This window comes from Notothenia rossii, assembly GCF_949606895.1.
Source record: "Notothenia rossii genome assembly, chromosome: 1".
Taxonomy (NCBI): Eukaryota; Metazoa; Chordata; class Actinopteri; order Perciformes; family Nototheniidae; genus Notothenia; species Notothenia rossii.
This window is the reverse complement of record NC_136912.1, coordinates 7,730,921-7,751,853: the sequence shown is the minus strand read 5'-3', so window position 1 is coordinate 7,751,853 and position 20,933 is coordinate 7,730,921. Positions and strand designations below refer to the sequence as shown.

The 20,933-nt window shown below is 40.4% G+C and overlaps 1 protein-coding gene across 1 annotated transcript in view; it reads right to left on the bottom strand.

The window, feature by feature from the left end:
- Positions 1-9,356: 9,356 nt before the first annotated feature.
- LOC307040697 (homeobox protein Meis1-like) overlaps positions 9,357-20,933 on the bottom strand; it is a 53,714-nt gene continuing 42,137 nt past the window's right edge. Inside the window, exons 9-12 of the mRNA XM_079683811.1 lie at positions 16,470-16,528; positions 12,449-12,538; positions 12,066-12,172; positions 9,357-9,935 (exon numbers count right to left, since the gene is read on the bottom strand). Of these exons, the coding sequence (XP_079539937.1) occupies positions 12,120-12,172; positions 12,449-12,538; positions 16,470-16,528 (202 nt within the window). The 3' untranslated portion in view covers positions 9,357-9,935; positions 12,066-12,119. The remainder of the gene's footprint in view (positions 9,936-12,065; positions 12,173-12,448; positions 12,539-16,469; positions 16,529-20,933) is intronic.

Below are 20,933 nucleotides of genomic sequence, written 5' to 3'. Positions count from 1 at the left end.
ATGTTCTCAGCAAGTAAAGGAACATTTCAACCTTTCAGTTTAACCTCCACCTCTGCTCCTAATGTAACCTCTGTGGACAACATCGTCTGTGAATGACCTGCATGTTCAGGTGAACACATGATGATTGTTTCCTCTCCTCCAGGTCTCCTGTCAGGGTAAACTGACCCCCCCCTCCTCGTCTCCTCATCTCCCCCACCTCACCTCCTCCACTTCCTCTCTGGAGGTAACCATGATCCTCCCCGAGTCTCTGGATCCTCTGTCGGACACCGAACACCTTCCCCTGTTTGCCCCGCACATGGAGGAAACACATTTAATCCCTCCTGAAGCAAGCATTTAATTAAAGGCGATAAATTATCCAACTTTGTGTTCGCTGCTGGATCCCACAGATCTGAGTATTGATGGACCCTCAGGTCACAGGTCCAGACCTGGAGGAGGCAGATTAATGTCTCCCTGGAATTTGAGGTCTGCTCAGACTAACGTTTGCTCCTTGAGTCCAAATTAGGAGTGGGTTTGTTTAGATAAACCTCGTTACCTCCGCCTGCAGCCAGAGGGGGTCATCTCCTCGGGACCAATTTATCACCATCTGAGCAATCTGCTGCATACTTTCCTGCTGAGAGAACACACGCACGCACTCACGCACACACACACACACACACACACACACACACACACACACACACACACACACACACACACACACACACACACACACACACACACACACACACACACACACACACACACACACACACTCACACTCACACACACACACACACACACACACACACACACACACACACACAGACACACACATACACACACACACACACACAGTGGCGCAAAAAGTGGGTATGCACTATATGCAACGCATAGGGGCGCCACACCAGTGGGGGCGCCCAACAAGCGATGGTAACAAAAAAAAATTAAATTAAATAAAAATAAAATGGTATTTTCTTTATGTTTCTAAATAGTTTCTGCATTTCCTTAAGGTTTTAAAACATTTTAGAGGAGTAATATGCTAGAGAAGGGCGCCCTATCTCATAAGATTCCATCATAGAATTTTGACATAGAGGAGGGAGCACGAGCAGGGACGCCGTGAACACTGAGGAGCAGGCGCTCGTTGTGAGTTAACGTCAAAAAGAAATCATGGATAAACCAAAAAAGCGGTCGGGGGCAGAAAATAGAAAAAGAAAGAGGGAAAAGGAGACGGCGTGTCAAGGGATGCGACAACAGCTAAATAAGTGGATGTTGAAAGGCAACAGGTAGGAATAGGATGATTTAAAGTGTGACGTCTGTCTGTGCTTGGAAATATTGACTGGCTAGCGTATGCTAACACTGGGCATGTAGCAGCCAAAGGTGGGTGGGTTTATGGCTAGCTTAGAATATGCAAACCAATGTTGCTGCGCCAGCGCTGACATGGAAAGTATGAGGTAGCATGTACAATAAATGACAAGAATCTGGAAAACATAACTAATGCAATAACTCTGGTTTATCATGGAATCATGCACACATTTGCTACCAAATAAGAGGCTTGCAAATGTCAGTTCATGTTAACAGACTGTTCTCAGATTGGCTAGTGTTTGCTAACACTAGCAGCTGAAGTGTGGTTTACGGCTAGCTTTAATGCAAACCGATGTTTCTGATAGCTACATTTAGATTTTGGTTAAACCCCATGCATGTCACGTCCAAATTGTATTAAGGTAAAATAACAACTGGTAAATATAAGGTAGCATGCACAATAAATGTCAAGAAGCTGGAAAACATAGCTAACCATGGAATCATTTAAATATGTTGTGCTGCCATTAGCTGTCTATGTTAGCTGTGCTGTCAGACATACAGGCTATACATCTGTTTGGTGACACAGAAGCTGTTATTACAGGGTCACATCTCTTTACAGGTCTGTGCTAAGTAGCTCTCCGTATTTGTTCTTTTAAAATTCAAAATGTGAATGTACTTTCAACAGCAGCACAACCTTACACGGCATAATAGTGTTTTTTATTTGTTCTTTTAAAATCCAAAATGTGAATGTACTTTCAACAGCAGCACAACCTTACACGGCATAATAGTGTTGTTTTTTTTATTATTAAGTTGCCTTATCACTGGGCTGATATAATAATTTAATTTAGACAGCTGCTTTAACAGTGAATTCATTTTATTCAGGTGTGAGGATGGTGGCTCAGGAAAGACAGGGGAAGGCAACAGGTAGGTCTAACATTAGGTGTAAGTGTAGGGGTCTTGATACCAACAGATTCATTTCTTAATATTATTTTAATATTATTAATAAGGAAAAACGAATATGGAAAATCTATTTCATAATGTTTGTTTGACAATATATCTTAGTGGAAAAGAACACAGGCAAGGAGTGAATGAGACAGACATGAGGTCGGCGATGGCATCAAGTAGAGATGAGACCAGTGATGATGTCAGGTAGTAGGAGTTCTATTAGTTTGACCACACAAAACTCAATGTCCAGTATGGTTTGAAGTTCTGTTGACCAACCTATTCACTGTGTCCTTTTTTGGGATAATAGTGCAGACAGAGATGGAGAGCCACTCACCACAGAGGTGGAATTTGAGGAGATTGTCGAACCGAGAGGTGACGATGAGGTGGAAGAGAATGTCGAACCGAGAGGTGAAGATGAGGTGGAAGAGAATGTGGAACAGAGAGGTGAAGATGAGGTGGAAGAGAATGTGGAACAGAGAGGTGAAGATGAGGTGGAAGAGAATGTGGAACAGAGAGGTGAAGATGAGGTGGAAGAGAATGTGGAACAGAGAGGTGAAGAGGAGAGGGCTGAGTCAAGGCCTTACTCAGAAGATCCATCAGACTGGCCACCACCACATCAGATTGGGGACTCATTTAGGCAGTGTGTTGTTGAAAATGGCCCACACAAATGTCCTGATGGGCCATATCCAAGATCAGAGAAGTCTAGAAGGTGTTTTTCGAAAGCGTATTGTTTTCGCACAATGTCAAATGGAGAGAAAGTTGCACGAGATTGGTTACTGTATTCTAAAAGTACGAATAAGGTGTATTGTTTTGCGTGTAAACTTTTCGGTGGAGCTAGCGTTGTTGACACACGCTTTGTGGTGGGATATAATAACTGGCAGAGTCTTTCAAAAACGCTGCAGCACCATGAAACCAGTGGTTTACACATCAACGCGTATCTTTTGTGGAAAGAATTAACATCTCGCTTACGCCTTGGTAAGACAATTGACAGTACCTTGCAAAAAGCCATAGAAGCTGAAAAGGCACACTGGAGAAGCGTGTTAACGAGAGTGATCGATTGCATACTCTTTCTCGCAGAAAGGAACTTGCCACTGAGGGGGAAGAATGCTACATTAGGAGATCCTAAAAATGGAAATGTTCTGGGTGTCCTTGAGGTCATAGCACGATATGATGTCACACTAGCAGAGCATCTTAGAAAGGTAGCGGCTAAAAAAACCACAGGATATCTTTCCTGGTGCACTCAGAATGAATTTTTAGATTCAATTGCAGACTGTGTACTTGGTAAAATTTGTGCCCAGGTCAAAGCCTCCAAGTACTTTGCTGTGGAGTTGGATTGCACTCCTGACATTTCAAAGCAGGAGCAGGCCTCAGTCATAATCCGGTATGTTCATACGGACGACAAAAAGAAAGCCACCATCAATGAGTCTTTTGTTGGCTTCATAGTTGTGAAGGACACAACTGGTAAAGGTCTCACAGAAACACTGACTGGGGTGCTGGATAGCCTGGGGTTGGAGTTGAAGAATTGTAGGGGACAGAGTTATGACAATGGCTCGAATATGAGAGGTATACACAAAGGTGTTCAAGCCTTGGTGCAGCAGAAGTGTCCAGAGGCACTATTTATCCCCTGCTGTAGCCACAGTCTCAACCTTCTCCTATGTGATGCTGCATCATCAAACAGAGTGTGTCTTACCTTTTTTGGCACTATCCAGAGACTGTACACCATTTTTTCAGCTTCGGTGAAGAGGTGGGATATCCTCAAAGAGTTTGTGGACATTACTCTAAAGCCTCTCAGTGAAACCAGGTGGGAGGCGAAAATAGACTCTGTCAAAGCTGTGCGTTTCCAGTTAGGGGGGATTCTTGACGCTTTGGAAAAGCTTGAGGAAGTGGAAAAAGACGGCAAAACAGTCTCAGAGGCAAAGTCGCTCTCTGGCGAGATTGTTACCATGGAGTTTCTGATGTGCCTCTTGATTTGGTATGATCTATTGTCAGAGATCACGTTTGTTAGCAAGGCAATGCAAGCAGTGAACATTTCGATGGACACTGCCATAAGGATGATCGATTCTCTGAAAGAATTCTTCTGTAAGTATAGAGAGGAGGGGTTTCAGAAATCCCTTGACATTGCACGCAGACTAGCCATTGAGATGGATGCTTCCCCTGACTTTAAGGAAAGACGTTGCAGAAAGCAAAAGAGATTTCATGGAGATGATTCAAGCACTGGCCATTTTGAACAGGAACCTGAGACCCATTTTAGGTGCATGGTTTTTAATGTTATTGTTGACACTGTAATTCAGGAGTTGTCTGACAGATTTTGCAATCTTCAGCTTGTGTCCGAAAATTTTAAGTTCATTTACAAAATGGAACACATGACAAAAGCTGAGTTGGAGGAATCAGTGACAAGATATGCACTGGCTACCGATGATGTTTCAAGGGATATCATTCAGGAAATTTACCCAGCAAGCCGTCTACTTAGGGGGCATGAAAAGGCTCTGGATAAACTAAATGTCCTCCTACAGGAGAACCTTGATTTGGTTTTCCCAAATCTGACAGTAGCCCTGAGAGTTTTCCTGACAATGCCTATGACAGTTGCCTCTGCCGAGAGATCATTCAGCAAGCTAAAGCTGATTAAAACATACCTTCGTTCCAACATGAGCAATGATCGCTTAACCCAATTAGCAGTCATTTCAATTGAAAACAGTGTGGCACGAACTGTTTCATTCGATGCAATACTAGATAAATGGGCAAGTGCAAAGGCACGCCATGTTACGATTTAGTAGCAACTAAAGAGTGCTCTACTACAATCTCAGGTAGCAACATTGTTACATAAGCTACATCATTTTTTAATTTTTTTTATTTATTAGCTTATTTGTCAGGGGCCGTGTACAAGACAGTTCAGGTACCAGAGTTAGCTATAAAGTGATTTACATCTGTGGTTGTTGTTAACATAGTGTGTTCTAATGGATCTTTGTAAGCTTACTTTTGCATTTTAATGTTTTAATGTTTTATGTTGCATTGATTATAATGATTGTAAATGTGTAAATTTGTTTATTATTTAATGATGGTAGACCTACAGTGGCTGATATGCTTTAAAATAAACCCTTATTATTTAAAGGCCATGTCCAGCAGACTTATTTATTTATTATTACTATATATATATATATATATAATATATATATAAAAAAAAAATTTTTTGGGGGGGGCGCCAAAATTGTTGCTGCATACCCCCCTGACACAGGGCAGCTGCGCCCCTGCACACACACACACACACACACACCATTACTAACGCTCATAACATAACACTGACTTCCCTTTAGTCATACTTACTTGCATGTGATGTCCTCATATGCTGAGAAAAAAATGTTTGTTGGTGTATTATGTGCTGTTAGATTGTAGACATACTTTTGATACTCTTTAATGGTCTTTGTGCAAGACAAATAAAGGATTTAATCATGCATTCATTCATTTAAAAAGAGCTCATATTAATTCATGAAATATATAAGGGGTTTCCCACAAGATTGGTGGTCAGTGCAGGGGCAAAAGTCTACATACCGTCTGTACAATCCCTTAAACCAAAATTGTAACTGTTGTATGAAGTGTTGATTATTGTTATTAATACATTTGGTAGTCGACATATATTTAATACTTGATAATTGACAAAACTATTAACTTTTGGTATATTTCATGTCATGTAAAGGAGATTGTAAGGTTATCAGTCTGGAGCATAGTTGTATACTTTTTGCTTGTTTTCTATAACAATTCATCTTATTTCATAAAATTACAAATTGTGTTTTTACCTGTAAATGCCTAATCTTGAATGTACCACAAGGGTGTCCAAGCTGCGGCCCGTGGTCCATTTTTTCCCCACAGTACATTATAAAAGTGCAATATAATTGAATATGGCTCACACATGAAACTTGTGCTTGTCTTAAATTATACTGCTACGTAACATTTGCTAACAAATCTTAGTTGATAAAAAAAAGCCCAATAAGTTATTAGTATAACAGGCTTGAAATATAACCTTCCTATTTCCCCTAATTGTCCCGTCAGTCCGTCCCCACTTACGGTTTAACTTAATTTATGAGGCAATATACAGTACCTCCCCTCTAGTGAGTGGCCTTTCATATCGTTTTCTGTATGTTGCCCTCAGTGAAAAATGTTTGCACACCCCACCTGATGTACCATGTAACTATAGCTTGGAAATAAATATATAAAGAAACCTTAGATGTGTACTTAAGCACGGTACTTGAGTTAATGTAAAAAATATTTTGAACTCCAATGCTTATCAATGCTTATTTGGCACTAAGTGAATAACAACTTGATACATATTTTAAGACTTCTGTATAGAATAAGCCGACAACATGTACATGTTACCCCATTAAAAACAGACAAACTGGTTAGAAATCGTGAAAATATTCACATTTAATATTCTCAAATATTATATATATATATAATTATACTTTTTTTGTTTATAAACTGCAGTAATAGTATTAACTGTAATACATGTCCTGTGCACGCGCTGCATTCACTCTCTGTGTAATCTGTGGGACATGACAGCTCTCCATTTAACGTCATTAAAAGTATTTCTCAAATAAATGTCCTGTTATTTTAGCTGCCGCCAAGTTGTTGTCACACAAACCACCTTCTCCAGAGACTTCCACATGTTGTTCCTTTTTTTTTTTTTATCTCATATTTGTTTTTGCATTTTTTAAGCGACGCACGTTTGATTCTGACCGGCTAATCACACACTTCGCTTTAAAAAACAGAGATGAAGGCAGTTTGCACGATCCCCTAAAGAGGGCAGTCAAACATGGGAATTGAATCTGCCGCCTGTCACTCAGCTCACAGAGAGAAGCACAGGGAGCCCTGAGGACGCATGTTTGCTTTAAATCTCATGTTTTCTCCTTAAAAAATACTCTCAAGATGGTTAAAAGTCACACAAAGACCATCTGAGGAAGTTTGCTGCAGGAGGCTGAACATCTGCTCTCCTCTACTGCCTGCTCCAAATTAATTCAAGTAATTGATTTTAAGAGGAAGATAAATGATCTTCTTTGTGGCCGCCAGCTTTGAAATGAGGTGTATCTAGGAAACTCCCAGCGGATTGGGAAAACACGTCCATTGAGGAGGCCAAGTGGAGCGTGAGGGGGAACTAATCTCTCCATTTAAGAGTTTGCAGCAGATTTACGTAAAAATCTCCCTCTTTTTTCCCCAACTCCTCCGTCAAATTCCTGAGGAAGAGTGAGCGGCAGCACTAGAAAACTTCTCTGAGGTCTGCATGTGTGAAGTGACCGATTTGGTGGGTGGGATTTATTTTAGAAGCTAGAAACAGCCAGCTGCCGTTGGCGAAACCCTTCAAGCTCTCAAAAATTACAAATTAAAGTTGTAATTTTAGTTTCCCCTCAGTTCTGCTGAAGGTTTTTTGGCTCTTTCCACTCAAAAAGAAATCCAACGGCTCCTCCTGTGTGATGATTTGAGGTGAGTTTGAGCGAGCTGCCATGTTGGCATTCAGAAATGGAAAATTAACAAAATGGTGACCAATAGTGAGACTTCAGAATATATATATTTAAAGGTATAAAAGTTGGTTTTCTACATATGTCTAACTCCCGGAAGAAATTCTTTATGTGAAGTAAAAACAATCTCAATGAAAAAATATTAATTTGGAAGGAAAAAACAACATTTAAGCAGCAAACAGTCAAATATCCAAATTCATAGCATTGTTAGGGATTTCTATAACTTAGCTTTGTGTTGTTGAATAAACTACAAGTCATAAAAAAAGAGAATTGTAAGGAAAGGGTTTTCAATCCTCTCGTTGTTTCTTTTAGTTTGTAGAAGTTGATCTTAAGATTGAAAACAGAACAATGAGTTGTGATACAAGCAGCTTCAAACATCTCTAAATGTCTTCCTTTACCCTACATAGCCAACCGAAATAAAGTCCTTCTGGATTTTTGAAGCATTAAAAATATGCGAAGGACGCAGACTTTAACATCTGCCAACATCTGTGAGGCTGAATCACATGCAGGCCTTCAAGAGTGCATCATCTTAGGCTCCCACAGGATTATGGACATCCTCGTGGATTCATCTTCTTGTTGTGGACACGTGCATTTCCAAACATTTGCTCTACCTATGCTGTAAATGTATCATCTCTTCGATTTACACACGGCATCTATTGCACGTCTGTCCGTCCTGGGAGAGGGATCCCTCCTCTGTTGCTCTCCTTGAGGTTTCTCCCATTTTCCCCTTTAAACTGTGGGTTTTTCTCTGGAAGTGTTTTCTTGTACGATGTGAGGGTCTAAGGACAGAGGGTGTCGTATTGTCATACTGATATTCTGTACACACTGTGAAGTCCACTGTGATATTGGGCTATATAAATAAGCATTGATTGATTGATAGTTGTGTTTATCTGCATGTTTATATATTCTTAAAATAAAAAATCCTGTAATGAGACAGCGTACCAACGTCCCTTATATTTAAATTACCAAAGCATGTAACCCCTTCCAGGAAATGTCCAGGAAGTTATTGGCAAAGTCCTGTGAATTAAAGCATTACTGTAAATATATATATTTAGATTTTATAAGGTTAGGTTTAGAATTAAAATCTTAATCTCCTGTGACTCCAGCTGTCAAACAAAATGTCGTCAAGTAAAATATGCAGGAGGAAGACGGAGGCAAATGTTCTGAAATAGGAATACACAGGGAAATGCAAAACTCTAAAGTGCACTAAAGCACTTATCTGAGTTCAAGTAAAGTTAAAGGGCCCCTATGATGCTCGTTGGAGTTTTCCATTTCCTATAGTGTGTTATAGTTTGTGTGCATGTAAATGGTCTGCGAAGGCTAAAATCCCCACCCCCGCCTGAAACACCTCCATTGGACTCCTTTGTTTACTTCCTGGACATAGTGAAATCCCTATGTAACGGGGCGGGACATCTCTACCAATCGCAAAAGAGCCTGCCAGCAAACCAATCAGAGCAGACTGGGCTCTGGTTTCAGACAGAGGGTGAAAAGGAGCACAAAAAACAAAACTGTACCTAAAATTCAGCTTAACAGGTCCCCTTTAAAACTTCTGCCGTCAGATGTACGAACATAAAGTTGTTGAGCTTGACTTTAGTGCCGATAACAAAATACTTTGAATCCAGGAACAAATTTGCTTCACTTTTTTATTTTAGAACTCAAAGGGTTTGCGGGGCTCGAGGGAAGATAGAAGTCTATGAAAAAAAGACAAACACACACAGTGTGAAAAGTGAAAGTCCTTTCCTTTAAAACAGTACATTATGTAAAAAGGCAGCAGCGTCTCTCGTCCTCTGAGAGTCCGCGGTAAACAGCCCGGTCACGTGACCTCTGCCGTCCATTTATCAGAGATTCAGCCTCTTGGAAAACGGTTTGTTGACGCGCTTTGAAAGAACGCTTCGGTAAATACAGACGTCAGCTTCCTGTCGGCCTGTTTGAGGAGAGGAGGAAGCTCTGCTGGTGTCAAAATGTCCACTGGAGGCTTCTGTAGTTCAGAGAGGGTACATCTGTTGGATCACAGGAAATAAATCCAGAGAGATGGAGTTTGTGTCCTGACGCAGAGAGATCCTCCAGTGTCATGAGTAAGGACACAAGTGTTTATTAACCCTTCCAGTATCTCCATCTGTCCCCACAGTGTTTCTTTTGTGTTTGGTTTTCACGCCACAAAGCGTGGGGTCCTGCTCCACGCTGGCCAAGGACACTGCTGATGGAGTCCTGCAGAACAAACAGAGGATAACATGTCAACAGGAAGTCAACGTTCAAGAAAAACTGAACTGAGTAGGACCAACTTTTGTTGGAGGAAGAAATCAATGAGAAATCTGATCGGAAAGTCTCACCGGCAAGGTAAATATGGATGCAGTTCACCACCAACATGAACAGCAAACACAATTCCCTCTTGCATTTCTTATCAAATCAAGATAAGATGAATTAAGAATAGATAGAATCAGTAAAGATTATATAAATAAGATAAGAAAAACGAAGTTAACCTTCTGAACAAATGGAGTTGAAGTGGATATTGTGTGTGTGTGTGTGTGTGTGTGTGTGTGTGTGTGTGTGTGTGTGTGTGTGTGTGTGTGTGTGTGTGTGTGTGTGTGTGTGTGTGTGTGTGTGTGTGTGTGTGTGTGTGTGTGTGTGTGTGTGTGTGTGTGTGTGCTGCATGCATGCATGGCTGCATCAGATCCCAGCTGACAGGTGTATTGTTTCCCGAGAGCCATAAGCTCAGTAATGGCAGCGGGGAAGAAAGAACCGCTTCTTCTGAAGACTCTTTAATTGTCTTTGGTCCGAGTGATGTTGCCGTCTCACTGACCACATTTCCACGTTTCATCTCCTCCTCACCCCTTCCTCACCCCCTCCTCTAACTCCTCTCCACTTCCTTTCCACACATTAGCATCCTCTTAATCTTTCCTCCCTCCCTCCTCCTGCAGCTTAATAATGAAAACTGCTTACGGAGTAATTGGACTCGGTGTAATGAAATAAAGAGATGAGAGCGTTGTGCGTCCCTCACTAATGATCAGTTCGTTAGACAGAATGTGGAGAGGGTCTCAGAGGATTAATTGACCTTTAAATCAGATGGAAATGCTTTAATTAGCGAGGAGGAGCCCAGAGCACTGTGATAGGAGGAGAGACATTTCATGACGTCTTGTTTTGTTTTCACAGCACTTTCTGCTCTATCAGCTCTTGTAGTGCAGGAGAGTAATTAGGTAATCAATTTAGAAATGACCTGAGTATTTCCATTTCTCTAAAACAGAACGGACTCAAACATTGTTTCTTATAGATTTAGTTACTTTGAAGATGTACAAGTATAATGCAAAATAAAATCAACAAATCATTTTGAATTAATTATTGTACAGTAGCTTAAAGGTGGGGTAGGTACGTTTGAGAAACCGGCTCGAGATACACTTTTTGTTATATTCCATGAATATCTGAAGTGCTTTGACAAAAAATCCATAAAAAAATATCATCTCTGGAAGCCGTGGCGCTGTAAAAAGCACGACCAATCATCTGAGCCGGCCCGGCTAAAGTAACTGGATGGCCTACCTGCCTGTCAGCCTTCCATCTGTGCACAAACTTATTTCGTGCCCTCATTGGTCATGTGCGCGTTTGTGTGTGTTGGAGGAGGGGCTCTGTAAGGAAGTGGCAGATTTGTTCCGGCTGTGTATTTTCAAATTCTAGCGCACTCGAGCTGGTTTCTCCAAAATGACCTACCCCACTTTTAAAATAAACGTTATTGATCGCTTGATGAAAATCACAAGCTACGCAACAGTAAAAAACATACTCAATATTTACCAGCTGGATTGCATTAAAGTGATGTAGACATATCATAAATATAATCCAAAAACCTACATAATATCCAGAAATATATAAACATTTACGTTTTTGTGAATGTAAATGGTCTGCAACGGCTAAAATAAACAAAGTGACATCACTATGTAACACTAGCGTTTCTATTGGCTAGCGCTCCAACTCATTGTACGTGATAGGCTAAGGGGCGGGATATCTCTTAGTGGTTGACCAATCACAACAGAGCCGGCCAGCTAACCAATCAGAGCAGACTGGGCTCTGGTTTCAGACAGAGGGTGAAAAGAGGTGCTGCAGCACAGGTAGTATGAGAAAAAAAAAGAGCTTTTTGAACATTAAAGCATGGAGACATGTCCCAGTAGAGACACTACATACTGATATGTCGTCTTTAAAAAAGGGGTAGAGAGAGAGAGATGCTAGAGACAGATATCACATAACTAGAGGTGTTGAAAACCTGGATGTATGGATACCAAAAGAAGTACTGTAGGTAAAAGTGTGTAATGTGAGCAGACTTGGCTCTAAAAACAGCTGACTCGTGTTACTCACGGTGTTTTCCCGGACGCTGGGCGTGTCCTCAGGCTGCAGGAGGAGCTGCTGGAGCTACATGTAGTGCCACTGCCCCTCCACCCCCATCCCCATACCACCCATAGCACCTGCAACACACACACACACACACACACACACACAGAGATAACACATTAATGTCAGGTACGTGCTAAACATGAACTCTACGATACGATACGATAATACTTTAAAGGTCAGATCAAGTCTGAAATTTGACTTGCACCACAGCAGCTCCATGTGTAACTGTGTGTGTGTGTGTGTGTGTGTGTGTGTGTGTGTGTGTGTGTGTGTGTGTGTGTGTGTGTGTGTGTGTGTGTGTGTGTGTGTGTGTGTGTGTGCGTGTGCGTGTGTGTGTGTGTGTTTACCAGGTGGTCTGATTCCCATGTGTGTCTGTCCGTCCATAACGAAGCCTGCCATTGGCTGACCATCTGGGCCGTACGGTCCTGCATGGCTCACTGCGGACAGGCGGGGAGAGATTACTCTTTTTAATTATCTGGCTGCCGGCTGTCCCACAGTGATGACATCACACTCACACTGCGAGGTGGAGGACGGTGTGACAGCTGCTGTCTGTCTCACACACTGAGACACCGTCCTCTCGTTAGAGTGAGACAGTGTTTGAAAGTGAAATATATAAACAACTTTTTTTAATTAAAAGTGGATATTCCTGCTCCCAAGAAGAAAAATATATATATTCCGGCATTTCTGATGGCCCTAACCTAAGTTGACTTATTTTTCATCATAGAACTTTAATATTCAAAGAGTTTTGAATTGTACAGTTAACAAATACTATTGTCCATGCTAATGTGGGGCTTCTTTTTTCCCAGAACAAAGGACGAAAACTAACAAAGACAAACAAAAAACATCAACAAACCAATAAAATTCACCAGCTATGGTTACAAGTGCCCATTATCAGATGACGTGTACACATACATTGTAAACATCTCTTGGAAATCATTGAATGAGTTCATCTTAAGCATTATCATTTAATATACTGACACTTTTTCAAACACATCATATTCATAAACCTTGCAATTCTGGGAAAATCCTCAAACTTCTCACTTGATTTATAACCTCAGTTAACATTTCCCTGACGAGTTACTACTCTCAAATGCTAGTTTCAAGTCTTCTCTTACACAGCCTGATGTTCATTTTGTATTTAGAGTAAATAAAGACAATTAAGAAGCAAATTGGGCTACCTTGTGATTTACATGTCACTACCAACTTATTCTTCCTGTTTTTGTCTTACTATAACTCTTTAACAGTGTCTTTGCAATTAATGAACTTTTATTTTGGTCGCCTAAAAACGTAGTTTTCAGTGTCAAACTCTGCTCCACCACCTCGTGTCACAACAACATGGCGATGACCAAAAGGTTTTAACAAACGTCACAGTGACAACTTCCAATACTTAAACCAGGGGGGTCAAACTCAATTTCATCACGGGCCACACCAGCATTATGGTTGCACTCAAAGGGCCGGTTGTAACTTTAAGACTATATAAAAATACATAAAATATGTAATATATATAAAATAATGTGTTGTATTATATGATTGCCTCTGCATTTGATTATTATCTGATAGGGTAATAACTTCATAATTAACTACGTCCGAAAGCAGAAGTCTAGGGCAAATAATTGCAAGTCTCTTCAGTGAGAATGTCACAAAATGATTTTAAAAGAAAAGCCAAATTCCGGAAAAATAAAAAAGGAGTGACGTTTTGAAGAAGAAAAAAATCTAATTCTGAGAAAAAAATACATATCTTGAAGAATTGTCCAATTCTGAGAAAAGAGTCAAATTTGAGATGCATTGTGGGACATGTAGTTTATGGGCAACGTGCTTCTGTAAAGTAGCATGTAACCGTATAATGAACATATTATATTCTTTGCAAGCTCTTGTGGGGCCACAGAAAATGAAGTCACGGGCTGGATTTGGCCCCCGGGCCTTGAGTTCGACACCCCTGACTTAAACAGTCTGTGATTAATATATAGTCAAACATTTTCAACTTTATAAGTATTTCCCACAAATTAACTTATTCCTCCTTCTTATTTTTTTATTTTTAGATTAAATATTTGTGTTTTTATGACTTGTGTTCCCATTAGTACGCAATCAGCTTGGAGATAAGAGCCACAGACAAGAAGTCAGAAAGTATTGTAATCTAATTTTGTTAACTTTTTTATTTTGTTATTATTATCCCCCCTTAATATGATTTATATATATGCATTTTATTAATAAGTGCTTTTGGATTTAAGGCAGGGGTGTCAAACTCAAATTCACAGTGGGCCAAAATAAAAAAATGGGTACTAGTCGAGGGCCGGACTGGTTCAATGTTTATTGCAGAACGTATAGAAATGAACTTATTGCACATATTAAACCTGGAACTAACTAAGCTTAAATTATTGCCTATAAAAACAAAATCAAACATTAAATAATCAGTTGCATTCATTTCTTATGGCTCTATCTGCAGATTTTCCAGAGTCATTTCTTATGATTACATTTTTCCACAGGCCAACAACAGCTTCAACAAAACTATTTCCCTCAAAGAAAAAACCAAACATGCCCTGTTGTCGTGAGAGATAAAGTGCAGAAGGAAACATCCATTAAACTCAGTGTGCTGCTCTGTGATGCTAGCTCAGATACTTAGCATCTCATCTTGGGTACAAGGTCATCAATGTTTGGGGTCAGGCTCTGAGCTGAGGAGACCCTCAGGGTAGAGTGAAGGTGTGCGTGCAATATACCGGCGGGCCAGATCTAATAGAAATTAGAAATTATCCTGCGGGCCAAAATTAAATCCACCAAGGGCCTGATTTGGCCCCCGGGCCTTGAGTTTGACACATGTGATTTAAGGCATGATGATAAGGCCTCTTTCTTCATCTAAGTCAATACATAAAAAGTGTAAAAAAAGAAATTATCGTGAGACTATACAAAAAAACCCTAAAGACAAATAGAAATGAACTAAAAACAACAAAAATAAAGTCTTCAGTTTCACAGTTTAATTCTGTAATCGCTGTAACTCACGTTTTATTTCTGTTATTTACTACATTAAGTCTCTCCCTTTTCTCTAAATGTGTTTATGCTGCCGTTTATTTTCCCTTTTCTAATCATCTGATCTTTACAGGGAGGAGAAGAGGAGGAGGGGGTCTGTCATTAATGAATAATGAGATAACTTGAAATAAAATGTGTTCATCCTCACGGGGTAAAGTTTCATCTCGAGAGGAAGTGAGGGATGTTTTTAAAAAAGTACACTGTGTCACATTCCCAGGACTCGGAGTCTTTAACAGTTTCTCTTCGTCGTCGTTCAGCCGTGTAAAGATGCCTTTGTGTGGAAGTCAGCACCGGGGTGAAAGCTAACAAAGCTCAGGGGCCAAAAGGCTAGCGGTACTTTAGCCCCGCTTTAGCCCGGCTCCTATCTGTTTTAATCCCAGGTTAAAATGTTCAATGGAGTGGTCAGTCGAAGCGATTAGCGTCTTTGTCTGGAGCTAATCCTGCTGGGGTTTAGAGGCCATTCAATCCTGGAGTTTAAGCTTCTCTGTTCGCTTTAACTCACCGGGAGAGGAGCCAAGAGAGCAAAAGACACAGAGAGAGAGGGGGGGTTCACCGTGGAGGCTTTTTCAGTTTGTTTATCTGATCAAAATCAAGTGTGTTTACATGCATGTTGTCTTGAATTGAAAACATTATGATACTCTTAACACCTAGTCATATCTTGAATACAAAATGCCTATAAACACTATAGGCACTTTGTATTAAAGATATGACTAGGTGTTAAGAGTATCTTAATGTTGTCAATGTGTGTTTACAAGCATTTTGTATTCAAGATATGATTACGTCTTTGGAGTGTTTTAGATTTGCAAATTAAGGATGCAGAAGTGTGTTTACATGCCGTTAGGACTCAAGTTATGACTAGGTGTTAATAGTATCTTAATTTTGTCAATGTGTGTTTACAAGCATTTTGTATTCAAGATACGATGGAGTGATTGGGAGTATTTTAGGTTTGCAGGTTTAAGTGTGTTTACATGCACTTAGTTCTCAAGTGATGACTAGGTGTCGAGAGTAAATTAGATGTGTAAATGATTGCATCATATCCTGGCTTCAGAGATCTGGATGAACCCGTATTCATGTTTGAATAGTCAGCGAGGGTACTATGAGACTTAATCGACATACAAAGCCTCTTCAATCTCAGCATTTACAGTATTATATATCGTTGTTTTGATCAGATCTCAAATATCAAACCTCTCCTATCTCAATTGCTCCAAACAATTAAAACAAAGTATTATTGAATCAATTCCCACTGTGTCCCAGAACATGAGATGTTATCGTAAAAGCAAAGTTTTAAAAAAAGCTAGGTATCAGGCCAATAAGTTAATACCAAATATTGAAATCTGTTAAATGTACCTGCTCTATTTGACTGGTCGATCATTGGCTGAACGATCCGCCGCCGGGCGTTGATGAACCTGAGGAACAGAAGAACAGAAACACATAGAACGTTTAGGAAAGCTGTTTCAATGTTCTGTCTGTAAAGCTCCTCAAGTTTAAAAAGAAATGTCCGTAATGAGCCGTGGATTGCCGAGGACTGCCGTATTGCATTAAAAATGTCATAATTGGTTATATATAATAGCTAGAAGCGCAGAAAACCAATGGGTTTGCATCAGTTTTGTTTCATTAGCTAACAAATTAGCAGCTAAAACCAAGTGTGAGTTCAACTGATAAAGTCCTTCTGTTTTAGTTAAAGGCCATCAGTTGGGTTTCCATTCAGCACCCAGTTTGGTGGTTTCAGGAAGCTTAGGTGTGGGTTGAATAGGAAAAAATAATGTTATTAGCTAGTGATTCAGTTAATAAGTTCAGTTTAAACTTAGATTGCTGTTGACTTAAAGTCAGGTTCAGTAAAGCTAAACTCTTTTATTATCCTGTGGTTTGGATAAGAAGCATAAAGTTAAACTACATTTGGAGGATATTGTTATGACAAAACGGGATCTCATGCAACTGGAAAAGCAGTTTATATGTGTCTGTGTATAATCCTGTGCTCCTTGGTATTACAACATAAGCTAAAAGTCAGGTTCAGCAGCTTAAATGTTTCTATTAGCTGTGGTTTGGTTAAGATGCAAACACTTTTTTGATTGTAACCAAGTCTCTAAAACGTGGATTTAATCGGTAAAATAGTTTTTGTATAAGCTAGTGGTTCACTTAAAAAGCATAAACCTAAATGACAGGAAGCTAAAAGTCAGACTCAGGAGCTCAAATGTTTTTTTTATTAGATAGTTGTTCAGTTCAGAAGTAGTGTCATGCTAGCTAAATGATCAGTTCAATCCCATTGATTCAAGGCCTGATTTACACCTATACGCAGTTCAAACAGATGAGGTCATTTGTCACAGCTCGGCCGTCTGCTAAACAATGAAAAGCTATTGTTGTAACCAAGGCAACGGGCAAACTGATTCACATTTCAGAACGTTTCATGTTTTCCACAGGTAGCGCCACACACACACACACACACACACACACACACACACACACACACACACACACACACACACACACACACACACACACACACACACACACACACACACACACACACACACACACACACACACACACACACACACACACACACACACACACACACACACACACACACACACACACACACACACACACACACACACAGAGGCTGCAGGCGTGCATCCATACATGTCCCTTTCTAAGTACACTCTTGAAAGCCATCATCCTGGTATGTGTGACCTCTGACCTGGCACCTTCTGTGACCCCAACCCTAAACTCCCCCTCTGCTCTGGTCTTCCTCAGCTCAAAGCCTGTCGACCCCTCCTGACCCGCCCCGGAGTGAAAGCTGTGGTTCCCCACTTGATTTATGTCCCCTACAACCACCTCCTCAACCCTCACCCTCCTCCTCCTCCTCTTCCTCCTCTTCCTCCTCTTCCTCACCCTCCTCCTATCAGCACCACTTTGGTTACTGTGAGCTTAAACGTGGGTTTAAGAAGTAAAAATCTAAAACTTAGATTGCTGTTGGCTTAAAGTCAGGTTTAGTCAAATGTTTTATTAGCTAGTGGTTTGGATGAGAATCATAAACTTAAACTACATTTAACCCTCCTCTTCCTCACCCTCCTCTTCCTCGGGTCCATTTCAACTTGTTGGGAAAAAGAGGGAGGAGAAGGGGGTAAAAAAGAAAAGAAAAGAGAAGTGGGGGACGACCCTGTTTCCTTTTCAGCAAAACAAAAGCCACGGCAGCCTTTTCAGGGAGTGAAAAAAAAGGGCAAGCAGGAGGAGGGAGGGAGAGGAGGAGGAGGAGGGGGAGGAGGAGGAGGAGGAGGAGGGGGAGATACAGAGTTTCTTCTTCTTTTTTTGAGTAAAGGAGGATCTGCTTTAACTCCAGCAGGAAGCTAAGCTGTGTCACTACTTTTAGTACATTTTGGGGGGGTTTCTTGTCGATGGAGCTTCGTCCCTGAATTCACTTTTTACAAGATATGCAGCAATTTGTAGATTTGCTAAAATAATCACCAACAATTTTAATAATTATTATAATTGTTAAAGTGATTCTCAATGCGTAAATACTGTCGCTAAATAAAAAATGTCAAGCCTCTGAAATAGGTATCTTTCCTGCTTTTATATTTTGTATCATCTTTGGACATTAGACTTAGAAAAAATACATTTGAATAAACCCCTCTGGACTTTTTTTTACGATTTGCTCAAATAATTTACTCGCTCTAGAAACTCTTGATACATAATTGATTCAGAAATGTTTTCATGTATTTTGATGGGGGCAAACTGTTTGAATCAAATCTTTCTTTTCTCCACAATAGTGTTTTCAGTCTGGTGCCTGATTTAGATCTGCAGCTGTTGCACAAAAAGAAATAAATAGAAAGTGGCACAAGAGGAGAAAGTGAAAACAGTTCATTGGACTTTTTGTTTTTTGGCGGCTGAAAAAAGGTTTAGTTTTAAAGATGAAAATGAGGTCGAACCATCAGGTGTCAGAGGCTGCAAAACCACAACCTCACATCTTTACATAAAAAAAAAGTAAAAACAGAAGTGAATTTCTGCGAGTGCCGCCTCCAGCCCTCCCCCAGGTTTTGAGGATGAGGAGGAGGAAGAGTTTGGGGGGGGGGGGGTTTCTCCTTTCTGTACAGTCGGACGCCTCCACTGAGGTTTTAAACAAAGCAGCTACACAACCACAATCACCAAACACACACACACACACTTCAACACACTGCTTGTAAAACAGTCAGTAAGCCCCGCCCCCCTCGGTGTCATTCTCAGGTCAGTACACCCCCCCCCCCCCCCTCCTCCCTCCTCACCCTCAACAACGTGTGTTTAAATAAACCAATCCAGCTGTTTGCCATGAAAATGCCATTTACACCAACTGCCTCCACTACACACACACCTCCGTCTCATTAACCAGCATATACTTAAAATAAGAAGCAAGGCGAAAGCCGGTCGGACAGTTTGACCAATAGTTCAAATAAATAACAATAAGATGATGAAATGAACATGTGTGTTTTTGCACATAGGTTTTGTTTTTTTGTGATGATGGTAAACCGCAAAAAAAACGTTTGATGTGTTTGGATACAAAGACGAGGAAGAGTAAAAGAGGTTATAGAAAATGTGTGATGAAGAGGAAGGGAGGATTACAATGAGACGAAACGATGCAGAGAAAATATAAAGAAGGAGAGGAGATAATAGGATATAAGAGATGAGATGAAGCAAGGACACAGGTGAGGTGAGGAAACAAGAGAGGAGAGGAAGAAAGGACACATTGGCAAAATGAGGAAACAAGAAGAGGGAACAAAATAGGAGAGGAAGAAAAGACATCTCAGGTGAAATGAGGAAACAAGAAAGGAGGGGATAAAAGGAAACGACAAGAGAAGTAAGGAAACAAGAAGAAGAGAGGAAAGGAAAGAAGGATATAACAGGAGAAGTAAGGAAACAAGAAGAGGAGAGGAAAGAAAGATATAACAGGAGAAGTAAGGAAACAAGAAGAGGAGAGGAAAGGAAAGAAAGAAATAACAGGAGAAGTAAGGAAACAAGAAAGGAGGGGATAAAAGGAAACGACAGGAGAAGTAAGGAAACAAGAAGAGGAGAGGAAAGGAAAGAAGGAAATAACAGGAGAAGTAAGGAAACAAGAAGAGGAGAGGAAAGAAGGAAATAACAGGAGAAGTAAGGAAACAAGAAGAGGAGAGGAAAGAAGGATATAACAGGAGAAGTAAGGAAACAAGAAGAGGAGAGGAAAGAAGGAAATAACAGGAGAAGTAAGGAAACAAGAAAGGAGGGGATAAAAGGAAACGACAGGAGAAGTAAGGAAACAAGAAGACTGTAGAACAGGAACTAAAGTCAAGCAACTGAACCAAAGGAGATGAGACATACATTATAAAGGACATGACGGTGTCTCCTTCGGATTCTGCAGCATCAGGAAAACACTGCACACAGCTCCAAAGGCTTAACAACAACAACAACAACAAGAAGAGGAGGGAGTGAGACTGACTGACATAACGGCTTCAGAGGATTAAGAAAAGAACTTGAGTTGATCACTTCAGGATTGTTTAACATCAGAGTCGGAATTCATATTTGACTCTTCCACTAAACATGAAGTTTAAACTTTGCTTCTCTGGTTATTCTCTGAAACCCTAAGACTGACCTATGAGACGATTCGATCCCAGTGTGGGTTTGTCATCGTTTCTACATCGAGTCAGACAAATGTAGTGGATATAATACTCAAGTAAAGTACAACTCAATTTAATTAATACTTGAGTACTGACTTGAGCACATGTACTAACAACAGTGAAACTTAGCAACGTCTTCATTTGTGTATCAGTAAACAGAAAGCACCAACAAACCTCCTACAGGTCTCTA